This window comes from Leopardus geoffroyi, chromosome C2, assembly GCF_018350155.1.
Source record: "Leopardus geoffroyi isolate Oge1 chromosome C2, O.geoffroyi_Oge1_pat1.0, whole genome shotgun sequence".
Classification (NCBI taxonomy): domain Eukaryota; kingdom Metazoa; phylum Chordata; class Mammalia; order Carnivora; family Felidae; genus Leopardus; species Leopardus geoffroyi.
Genome location: NC_059333.1, coordinates 89,795,105 through 89,808,055, shown reverse-complemented (window position 1 = coordinate 89,808,055; position 12,951 = coordinate 89,795,105). Strand labels below are relative to the sequence as shown.

Sequence of the window (12,951 nt, the reverse complement as noted above, 5' to 3'; positions counted from 1 at the left end):
GCAATGTGAAATGCTACATCTTTAGAAACTTGGTTCTTAATATTGATGCATTTCTGATGTTTTTCTATAAATAATAGATCACAAAATGGATACTTGGCACAGACTTGCTTTGAAAAGTGCATTTTCCAATTCTTGACAATGCAAAAAAAGAAAAATGTAGTAGAGACTAAGGACAAGACATAAAACAATGCTGATAAAGTAACATAAGGGAACTGATTAGACACATGCATCACCGTTATCATCCAACCAGGTTTCATGCAAAAAACAATGACATATTTTAAGAATTCCATCATAACAAAATACAACTGTAAATAACAGTTTGCTCAATAAACTACTTCCACATTCATGTCCCTAATAGCAGTGCTTTGTAAATCTAATTACAACCAATTATTTTCAACAAATTATCCTGACAAATGTTTTTTTCTGGCATGTTTCTAACAGTAAAGATAGTAACAATAATCATGCCACATATGAAAGTCCAACCTATGCCAGTCACTGTGCTATGTGATTTATGTGACTGCTAATCCTTAGAACAATCTTGAAAGTGGGATATCTTATATACATGTTTCTTAAAGGTAACAAAATGACGTTCAGATGTAAAGTAACCTGTTGAAGTTCACTAATATCTGTAAGAAAAGTGTGGTGCTTTTTTCATTCTAGCATGTCACCTTTTCATTTTTATGATTTACTTAGCAGGAGTAAATTAAACAGCTACTGTTTTCCAGGCACCGTTCTGGGCTCTGGGTATCCACAGAGAAGTGTCCTTCAGGAACTCAATCTAAGAAGCAGCATAGGAAGCAATTCTAAAGTCAGAGCTATGTAGAGGACACTGAGAAAGCTGAAGGGGCACCTAACCCCTTCAGAGTGGGGGCAAAGGCAAAAGGAAGGAAGTGATGAGCAGGTGGGAGGCTTGTCTTCCCAGAAGCACTTGGCTTGGTGGAATCTAACAAGAATTGGACAAATGAGAAAGGGGAGAAAGCATCCAGGGAGAGGCAATTACATGCATCAAGGGGAGAAGAAACCCTACAGAAGGGATTTGCATTTGTTTGAGGATGACAAGAATGTGATTGAATGCAGGAGACAAATCTTCCTCAGCCCCTTAAATTCACAACTGCTAATCAGAACACCCCAGTGTCCTGCCACTTAGCCTCTAATCCACAGCCTGCCTCCCCCTAGGCATTGCCACAAATTCTGACAACTCTGAGCAACCATAACTTTATCACCTGTTTGGCAGGCCCCCTCATTGTAGCAGAGCTTCTAAGCTCTCCCCGGAAGCCTACATGCCAGGCACACTTAATCCAGCTACCCTTGCCTTCAAGGGAGGCCACGATGGTTCCTCACAGAAACCTTCTCAGATACCAGAAACCTGAACTTCCTTACAAGTGTTATCCACACCTGTCCCAGGTGTTTCCTGACTCGAGGGCCCCATGTTCTGTAAGTACTTGTGAGTGCTGATCCTGTAGCAAAATGTAGACTGTTAAATGCTCCTTGATGCTGTTAGTCTGATCACCACCTAAGACATCCATCTTCCTTGGGCCTACTGAGAACTAGTGGAGAAAAATCACACAATGGCATAGATTGGTGCCACTGGAAAGTCATGTTTCCATAGTTCAGCTGGGCCTGCAGCAAGGCTCCACAAAATATGAATAGGAGACATATTCAAAAGTATAGTCTTTTTTTTTTTTTTTTTTAAGTAAAGGAAAATGTGAATGTGTGGCTACTGCATTTACTATGGCTTGCCACATTCTAGGACAGATTCAGAAGTGACTAACACCGAGGCATATTGTGAGCAGTCACTGAGTTTCAAGGACAAAGAAATCCTTAGAAATCTGGGTATAAAAACATGACCTATAAAAAGGCAAAAAACCATGTTGGCCTTGGCCTTCAGCACCGCAGCAGCGGTTGCTAGGAGATGGTGGAGCACCACAACAGCGGTTCTCTAGTTTTAGTGGAAATTAGCAGTTTCCGGAGAGCTGGCGTAAAATGCAGACAGCGGACACCCACTCTGCATGTGACCTGATTTAGTAGGTCTTGGGTGGAATACCACTTGTTCTCAAGCTGGGAGTTTTTGACTTACACATTAACTCTGATCAACGGAGATAGGAGAAAATGTGATACAATAGATCAGGTATTCATTTTGTGGGCATAAGACAGCACAAGAGCCTCACATATGCAAGGATTCAAGAGAGAGAAAACTCACTAGCCATATTTGAAGATAAAAATCCATCCAATGAAAGGACAGATCCAAATAAAGAACTCAGGAATGAAGAACCATGATCTCAAATTGAGTACGGCACCTCAATAGAAAACTGAGCATGAACAGCTGTGGTTATAGAAGACAGTGTAGATGATGTAAATGGCAACATAAGGGGACGGGAACTTCTGCATCCTAGCACCCTCCTGCAGCATCACCCCTGGGAAGCAATCCTGGTTATGCTTTTTCTCATGCCTAATTATGTGCTGGGCATGGTGCTATAAAATATGTGCATCATCTCCTTCAATTCTTCCAACCTAAGGCAGGTAATTGTTATTCTTGCTTCAATCTAAGGATACAGGTAGAGAGTGGGTAACCTTGTCACGCTCACCCAGTTAATTTTGTCAGAGCCTAAGATACTGACTTGGACATTTTTAAGATGGGTAGGATTACTATGAGAACCCCTTAGTATCCTAGCATTCTACTACTCTGTCTTAATCAGTAAGCTGTGTCAGAGTACCTTTTGGGGAACCCTTCCTCCTTTCCTCTACCCCTACCATGACCAACAACTGTGTTATGGGGTCTCAAGATACATTGCTAATTTCAAGGAATTCAGGATAAAGTAATTCTTCGCAAACTTTTATATGCATATAATTTACCTAGGGGATCCTGTTAAGTTGCAGCTGCTGATTCATGAGAATCCAGGGTGGAACGTTGAACTGACTTAAGTTTCCAGGTGAGGTTGATTGACTACACAGTGAGTAGCAAAGCCCTAAACCGCAAACTCCAAACTAGCTTCTCGTGAGAGGTAATTGAATGGTAGGAGCTATCGTGTAGCTATTGAGGAAGATGTACTTTGATTCAAATACGATTTATGTGTGATAACTGCCTTTGGAAACCAAGAAGGGGTGAGGTTTGAGGAGAGAGACACACAGTGATTGGCACAAGTTTCCAACCCTTAGGAGGTTCCTGGTTGGTAATGGAAGGACAGCAAAAATATGCCTAACATCTTTAACAAGTGAAAATTATAACAAACCTCTCAAGATAAGGAGGACTAAAGTGCTTAATTTCTCTGCTTTTCATAGTAAGGATGGACAATGTTTAAAGTAGTAAGTGGAGGTGTTAATCCAGATTGTTTGAAATGACAAAAAACAAGTAGTTACAGGGGCCAAGTCGATCACGGGGAAGGCCATATTGGGTGTCCTGGGACAAACATAGCCCAGCAAGCTCTCCTAGTCTAAGGGGTCAACAGTCCAAACTGTTAGGTACTCCTTGCCATTAAAAACACACTGCCTTCCATTATGTTGAACCCTCTGAAACTGCCGGTATTTAGCAGTTTTCGACTTTGAAAAACAATTTCAGGTGCTTCTTCAACCTAATTCCCTAACACTTCACAGGAGCAGATTATATTTTTTTTCTTGCTCACTATTGTATATCTAGTGGTAAACACACTTCCTGGGACATACTCTAGATATTTAACAAACATATATGCTGAAGAAAATAAGAGAGGAACCAAGGCTCAAGAAGGTAAAATGTATAAAAATTGCATTTAAAAAAATCCTAGAAAAAAAAGTGAATACCTGCTATTCTAGCATGTGGACTAGGAATTTAGCACCCAGCAATATTAGTATATATCGTTAAATATGCTGGTAGTTCCATGAAATTCATAATTGAATTTATATAGTTAACTCTATGGCAGAAATAGTCCATGTTTAACAAAATCTTAGTCATAATTCACTATTTAACGACTAGTAAGATAGTCTTAAAAACTAGTTTTCTGCCAGCTCCTGCCACGATTGTCATTTATTGGTCTAAATTATTCTCGTTTCTGTACGCACATTGAGTAAATATACAAATGACTTTTCCCAAGAAATCTTCCTTTTACAAATTCCTAAGTGACTGCTTTTGAAATAAGATTTAGTTAAGGCAGAAAATAGGTGGATGGCGAGTTTTACAGATTCTTCATGTCTCTTAACCAGTGGCGTCCATCAGTATCAACTGCTGAATTTGCCTCACAGATATGCAAATATTTATTGCACCATTGTTTCTAATAGGAAACACTGAAAAAAATACAGTAAAACCTTGGATTGCGAGTAACTTGTTTTGCGAGTGTTCCACAAGATGAGCAAACATTTCTAATACATTTTAACTTAATAAACGAGCCATGTCTTGCAATACGAGTAGTACCTGATGGCGAACATCACATGTATACATGATAGGGGGAGAAATTATGGGGTATAATGCAACCATTAAAAATCAAAATAATGGCAGCATCTAGTGTAGTTTATACAACTGGGCACTATTCTCTAAGGGCTTATGTATGGTAACAATTTTAATCTTCATAACCAATCTATGAGGTAGGTACATCGCATCTTATAGATGGGGAAATGAAGAAAATAGCTCCTTAGGTCAAATGGTTACATAGTGGAGTTGGGATTCAACCAGGCCATGAGGCAGAATTCATCCTCTTAACAAACCTTTATCGCATACTCCACATCTACAGCATAGGGAAGTACCTACATTGGTGAGACAGAAGTCTGTGACTATTTTCATGAAAAAGCTAGTTTCTGAAATCAAGGAAATCTACAATTGCATTTATGTTTTCCTTTTTTATTTTTGGGTATTAAAAATATTCGCAAGATATTAACAGTGGTTTCCACTGAGGAAACTGGTTGGGAGTCTGGAAATGGGAATTTACCAGCATGCGTTTTATAATAAATATACAGTATGCCAGTTACACAAACCCCTTCCTTCCCTCCCACCCCCCCGCCATCATCTATGGCACACAAACAAGCACAAAAAAATGTACACAGCCCTAGTGCTATCATATTAGCCAGTATGTTCAGTGTAGGACCAAGTATTTTATTTTAAAAAGGGTCTTAATGGACTCTAGGTTAACCAACATTGTTAAAAAGTAAAGTTTACTTACCTCTAATTTAGACCGGATTCATCACAAGACGTCATTTACTTCAACACCACACTTGTACGTCATACTTAAGTTTATTTCCATATACTGTTTCAACCACTTAAATGGAAACATTTAAAACATACTACATAGCTACATTTTTATGTCATATTAAACTTAATTTGAATTATTTGATGACCTCAGGCCTCTATTATGATATCCACGTCAAATGGGCCACTTCGTCCAGGAGTCTTAGCTATTCCTTATCCTCTACCGAGTATACTGCTCCTCAGGTACCCAAGTTGGAAAATCATAATTAACCTGGTGAAGTACAGTGTATAAATTAAGCCAATAAATGCTTATGTGGAAGAGGACCTGACAATGTGTAGATTTCTCAGAATCCCTTAATTTGAATGTATGAGATTCTGAAAGCTGATGTTTTCAAATGTCTGGTATCTCAGACTGAGTTCAGTGTGACTGGATTTTTAATGCCAAGAGTTTGACTACTTGAGGTATCCATTCAGTGCATCTATAGTAGTCCTGCCCAGTGGCCCTCCAACATATGCCTCTGATATTTCTGGCAGTGCAGTATTTTTTTAATACAGAGGAGAGGGGCGGGGGCGGAGGGGGGGGGGGTGGGTGGGTAACACAGAATCCAAAGCAGGCTCCAGGCTCTGAGCTGTCAGTACAGAGCCTGACACGGGGCTCAAACTCACGGACCACAAGATCATAACCTGAGCCAAAATCAGCTGCCCAAACGACTGAGCCACGCAGGTGCCCCAGCAGTGCAGAATCTCTTAAAGTAGCCATTCTGACAGTGGATTAACATACTTTAAAAAAAAAAAAATAGATTTGTATTATTTTTTTCCGTGTAGATTCCATCCCACTGATCCTAGTTCTTAAAACGTGAATTGTTAGCATAATTGATCATACAAACCCCACAACCAAGAAACATTAATAATTGTCTTCTGTACTTTACTAAACACTTTGTGTTTAATATATTTTAAATTATAAAGAAATTACAAGGAACTCCTAAAAAATTTAATACAAAAATATTACAAGTTAGGACAAATAAGCATTGAGATATGACATTTAAGAAGGAACATGCAGAAAAAGGAGCATAGGGTTAACATTTCATTGTTGACAGAGAGCTTTGGTACAGCAGAGAAAAGCACCATAAAACTACTGTCCGTAGTGTCTTTTCCTCCACTGCATTTTGCAAATGAATATATTGGGGAAACAGTAAGCTTTCATCTGCTATGTATAACAGGTTAGAAATTTGGTCTATTGTAAAGTAGAAGAACTATGAAATTAAAAATAACCCCTGCCATGACTACTCAGACTGATTTGTTTTACCTTAAGCTTAGATGGATTATAATCCTTAGTAGTCCAACACTTTTTCAAAGTGTAAAATGCAGATTATTAATCTATGCCATGCAATAAAAGTTAACCCTTTGAAAATGAAAGACTGTCAGAAAGTTCTAGCAACGGCAAAAGCTTATCATTTAATAAAACATGACAAGTCTATGCCTGTGTTAGTTTCTGCTTAAGGAAATGAAACGGAAAAGTAGAAGACCTGAGGAATGTAAGTTTTTAAAAAACAAAGGAAAACAAAAAATGTGCTCAATGATTCTTTTAAAAAGTCTCTAAGTACTCAAGAGCTAGGACTAATTGAAACTGGAAGGTGCCTGGTACCGTTCCTCAAAGATTGTAAGGTTCGTTAGCAACTTAAGCAACTAGCTAAGGAAGAAGATTATTTAAGTTAGGTTTATATGAGACAAAAATGCCATTAAGGAAGTTGAGAACCCGGCCCTAAAATCTTCAGCAACATATACACACGGTTTTGTGCTAAACTGCACACTAAGCAAATGAATCTGAGGTTTCTTTTAGTTTATGTGAAACGATGTCCTTTCAATACAGTATTATTTTTGAAAATAATTCAAAGCAATTGTTTATTTCTTAGCTGATTAAATGCTCTATTATTCTTTAATAAAAATAGTAAATAATCCCTTCATTTAAAAAATTTCATCTCCTGTGAGAAGTAATAAAATAGTAAAATTTGTAATTTTATCTATGGGCTTAAAACATATAGCTTAGAAAACAATACAGTTATGAAAAACAGTGGTTTGGGTTCTGATGGCAGTTGTTACAAATGATAACAGCTTGGGAGAGAATAGACATGTTATATGTTAGGAAGGCTAACTCAAAGCAAAAAAAGTTTATTCTACAATAGAACATTGGAGGAGTAAATGCAATTAAAATGTAAACAAGAAATTGTAAACAAGAAATAGCATCCCTCTCTTTACTTGACTAGTAAACAGTCTATACAAACTACATAGGTATCAAAGGTTTTATATATGTACACAGCCAACATAATATCAAAATATATTTTATTCTGGACCTCTTTCAGATCTGATTCAAATTACAGTTGTCAAAGCAATACAATGCAAAGGGAAACTGCAACAACAACAACAACAAAAAAAAATGTGCCTAGAAAGGATAAAAGGATCATTGGGGACAAATCATTGTGATGTGGAACCAAAATACATCAGAAGTGTAATTAACATGGTCCAGGACAGCATAGAACATCTATATCAGTCTTCCTTACACAATAATCATGAAAACTGAACAATAAAGTTCTTTAACATGTACAAAAAACTGTCATGGGCTGGTTTACACTTTTACAACAGTTTTAAAGTTAACTGGATAACTAAAGAAATGATGCAGACATTTTAATCCAGTGCTATAGGTAGGCTCACAGAATTAGACCCAAAGGATTTGTAAAAATCAAAATTAGAACATTATAGCTACAATGTCAAAGTCAGGAAAGAAGAGAATTACTTCTGTATTTAGGGATTACAGAGCTACAGAATGCAGTCTGTGTTTGTTTTTAATGAGATGGATAAGTACATCAGACTAGATACAACATGCAGAATGTTTTCTTGAACTTATCCAGAAACGCCAAAGAAAACATTGTGAAACAGCTTACTAGAAAAAAAAAAAAAATATGCCCTAGTTATTCACCCTGCTTCAACATTGTCAACGTAAAGGCAGAAAACAAAGAATGCTATTAATACTTCAGAACTACTGATATAAGACATCAAATTTCTAAATCAGTGTATTAAAAAAAGTGAACACTTCCTCTTTTTCTCTCTCTTCTACATTTAACTAGAATCATGTTAAAAAAAAAATTGATATTGAATGTGACACTTCAGAGCTACTACCGGAAGGAGTAATTCATAACTTCCCTACCCTCCTTCCATCCCTGCTGATTCAGAAGGAAAAACAAACAAAAACAAACAAAAAAAACCAACCAGGGTCTCTTGTAGATTTGCTGCTATTCCCCAAAATGTTGGCATTTGCTGCCATGCCACAATGTTGGTCCACTGAAATAGAATTTCTGTGGAAACAATCAACAGTAATTCACCAAATGCAAGTACCACCCTTAGCATGTGAGAATAAATGCAGGTTCTATAGAAATGTACAATGTGCTTAAGAAAATGAAAACGGTTTTGAAAAGAGTAAACAGCACTGCATTTGAGATTTGTTTTTCTGCTTACTTAGTAAAATTGAACATTTTTGCTCACATAAGGACAGTCATTCGTGATTCCTTTAAATAGCAAAAATGCATACCCCTCTTCAGGCCTCTATGCGTTAATAGTTTACATTACTCTTAACAAAATCATTCTACATAAACAGATAGCTCCTTAAAAATAGTACTCTCTCATTAAATCTAATTTGACAGAAAGAAGTTTAAGGAAAAAAGGAGTGCTTTATAAGTGAAAAAGTACAAATCTTTGGCCTTTCTCTTGACATTTTTATGTCAAAAAGCAAAAAACCTTCATGTAATTCAATCTAATAATTACTTTTTGCACCATAATTTGTTTTTTTACACCACAAAAGGAGGCACTTTCAGTATCTGTAAAAGGTGTTTAATCCTAAAACATACTTACCTAGAGAATTATTCATTAAAACAGAATTCAATATACTCTAATATCTATCAGGAAATTAAAAGTTACCACTTCTAAAAGTCATTTAAAGTCAATGATGGTACCTGATCAATGACAGAAATGGGGATTGGAACAAATATAAGCACGTATCAGATTTCCTACATGGAGAAGAAAAATGATATTCCTTTATGAAGTTTAAGAGTGACAGCTGCTCTTTCTTTATTCTACTTCAATCAATGAGTATTCTATTCATTCAAGTTTTCCTTTCTATTTTTCCTTATACGTTTCTTACAGTAGCTTATACAACAATGATATATAATGAATACCAATAGAAAATCTATTGGAATCAGTTGATCTTCAGGAGTAAGTTCTCAGAAAAAAAAGGAAGGAAAAATGAGCCAAGAACCTCAAATACAGAATTCTGCAGGCTGTGAAACTTGGTCTCCTACAATCAAGTTACTGCTCAAATTCAAGGCAATCTTACTTTTGTCTATTGGAGCAGCATGGTGGCACATCAGCAGGCAATGATGATGTTGAGAACAGCAGCAAAAATAAACAACTGTATGCTCATAAAGAACCCAAGCCTACAAAATGGATACCTTTCAGATAAAGTTTATACTTAAAAGACCCAAGACTTCAGGATAATAAAGCTCTGTATTTATAATCTTTTAATATGTCCTATTGTGGCTATTATGCTTAAGTAAAATACCTAAAGTTTAAGGAAAAAAAAAAAGAAAAAAGAAAAGATGACAATACCATAAAAATGTAGCTGTCTATTTTGGCAGCTACACTGCAAAACTTCTTGACTATCACTTTTAATCAGCTGGGGGAAAAAAGTCAGTAACTGTATGCAAATGAATAAATTGTCCATATCAAAATACAAAAGTACTATCAATAATCACCTCTGACTTTCAGATTTAAATTCAGTGCAATTGACAGATGCATCGCTAAAGGAAAATGCAGCTTAAACCTACTCAAAACATTTGTGTCTATTCCTGGGAGCACATTTAAAAATTATTGCACAGATTTTTAAATTTTTATTTATTTTTTTAAAACAACAACAGAGGTTAACCACAGATGTGGACCTCTAGCAATAAAAGCAGGATTTCAAGTGCCAGATACTCAGCATATTAGGTTTCCTACATAAGTCACAGGGTTATAGTTCTAAATATCTATAATGTGATCCAAAACCCTAAAAACAGCTGGCACAAAACCATCATGAATGACTGCCTCTCTGGATGTAAATTTTAAAAAATATTATTACAGTATCATAGTCCCCACTAACAATAATTGGGGTACATATAACAATGTATTGTGAAATTAAGTGTATTTATTCTCTTTACCAATAGCAAATGCTATCCTACCTTAGTAAAACCAAGACTTGCTTCAATCAACGCTGTTTTGTAAAAATAGCAAAACAACAAATGCTAAAAATCAAAGCTGCATTACTTGGGTTAAATCAGTTTCTACTTAAAACATAGATTAAAATTTTAGTAGTAAAGGCTTCAAAATAATTAGTGACAGAAATAGTGTTATAAATTTGCTAAGCTTAATAATAAGCAACTCCTTAATTATAATCTTTTGAGATACAAATTTGACAACTATTCTCTTCAAAATTGACACTTGTGGATACTTACATTAATCATGACAAACCCTGTTGATCACACATATAAACAAATGCTCTCATTTGCAAATTCTGTGTATTTTAGCTTTTAGTTGCATGAGCGTAAGAAGAGGTTTGCTCTGATACCTATATCTTTAAGAAAATACTTGATATTATAAACAGAGTAAAAGACATGATATAGTAGTGATTACTGAAAAACAAAAAACAAACAAAAAAAAAAAATAGCAGCTTAAATCTATCCGTATTTGAAAAAAAATGTAGTCACAAGTACCACGAATGCAGAATCGGAGCAGCAGGGAGGTTAGTGCAATTATACTTTTTTTTCTTTTTTGAATTCTGAATCACTGCTATTTAAAAACACCTTGAAGCAAGTCTTTTGTTTTAAAGATTGTTTTTAAACTAAGGTAGCAAACATTTTGCCATGTAATGGCAGTGTTATATGCCGTTATCTTGCTTTGTATAAAGAAAAACAACATGAGAGATTTTTAATACTGGAGTTTGGTTACATTACATTTTTCAGCTTCTACACAGAATGATGGACACTTTGAGAAGCTAATCCTTATCCAGAAACATTTTAATCTCTTAAAAAACAAAGCAAAACAAACAAATAAACAAACAATAACAAAAAAAAAAACCCAAACCTACTTTGCTCCTTTTCACAATAGTGCACATTTTAACCATAATTTAGTTATGGCTACAAAACATCGGAAGATTCTTTTTATGCATCTTCTCTATGGTATTAAAAAAAATTGTGCCCTTCTAGTCTTTAATTGGCAGAAATATGTCCCAAAAAAGAAACTATTGCATTTAAGCCACATCACCAAAAAAAAAGAACAAAAACAAAACAAAACAAACAAACAAAAAAAAAACAACAGAGCATAATATCCTTTTACTGATGTGTCTTACAGATTGACATGACCAAAAGTCATATATTTTCATTCACTTTCCAATTCCCCCTTCCACAACATGCACCAATTGAATATATGCTCTGGGAGCCATAAAATGTACCAAACATCTATCTCTTCAAAAGAATGCATTAAAATATTTTTAAGAATTTTTTGTTTAAAAGGTGAAAAAAATATAAACAAGAAACTGATTCACTCCCTTACTTCATGCATCCATAAACTAAACTGAAAACAAAGTTTAAAAGCAAGAACAAACTACTGCTGCAAGTTTTTGTAAGTCCATTTTCTCTGTACATACAAACTGCTCAACTACTGAAGGGAAAAAAGAATATAATCCATGGTGTCTTCTGATTCAAAGGGGAGAAACAAGGCTGTCATTAGTATCCAAAAACTGGTACACATATGGGCTGCTTTTATAACGCATATTTCTTTCTCTTCTGTTTTTCATATCCAAAACTTCTAAATGCTATTTTAGGGGCACAGCAGATTAGATTCCAGCACTTGGTGAACAGAATTCACAAGCTGTGACAAAATTCTGTCATCTTCAGGGTGCAATTTTGTTTATATACACTGTATGTATATATTTCTTTTAGATTTGGCTGTAGTGGACTGGCCATGGTTCAAGTGGGACTATAGCAGTACATGGGTCAGGGACAGTCATTTTGGCTATGTACACATTCATAGTCGGTCCATGGCTTCCAACTAGTAGCGCTATTTCCGAAGGTCTAATACACAAACCTGTAAGAAATTAAAATAATCAACCAGTGTGTTAAGAATTTCATTGTACAGTTTTAGTTTAATGTTTCAATAGTACAGTTTGAAATCTAGTTTTACTTCCTAGTTCACGAAACTGGTAAAGCAACAGTAATCATGGCACTGGGCACTTAACCAACAGAAATCAGATAAATCGTCTAAGTAGATGGAGGCAACAACCATGGGCTACTACTACCAAGAAAGAACGTGGCTTAAATTTTGAAGATCTACTATTAATTAAAAAGTAGAAAAAATATGCTCAAAATAGACCATTTCCTATCTCTTGGACATGAATGAAAGATACCTTAGGTTATATAAAACTATAGCTTCAGAAAGCAGCTAATGGCTAATATCGTCTGTATCTTCCTTTTGCTTTCAGAGCTTTCGAAGCCACAACTAATATTTCTATAAAGAGTTGGCCAACCTCATCCTGAAAGTCTCTCAGTATCACACATTCCTCAATGCAGGACTCAACTGCCTCTACTCCCCCTTCCCTGGGCCACCAACACTCTTCTGCAAGGAAGACAAGGTAGAAATAGGCATTAAAAATTCAAATCTCGCTCAGAGTGGTATTCTTCTATGCTCAATTTTGCTAACGAAGGTTTACATTAAAAATAACT

The 12,951-nt window shown here is 35.7% G+C and overlaps 1 protein-coding gene across 5 annotated transcripts in view; it reads right to left on the bottom strand.

Annotated features, from left to right (window-relative positions):
* Positions 1 to 7,472: 7,472 nt before the first annotated feature.
* TBL1XR1 (TBL1X receptor 1) overlaps positions 7,473 to 12,951 on the bottom strand; it is a 178,761-nt gene continuing 173,282 nt past the window's right edge. For all 5 annotated transcript variants that reach the window (XM_045502925.1, XM_045502924.1, XM_045502922.1 and 2 more), the window contains one exon: positions 7,473 to 12,316. In XM_045502925.1, coding sequence (XP_045358881.1) covers positions 12,290 to 12,316 — 27 coding nt within the window. In that variant the 3' untranslated portion in view covers positions 7,473 to 12,289. The remainder of the gene's footprint in view (positions 12,317 to 12,951) is intronic.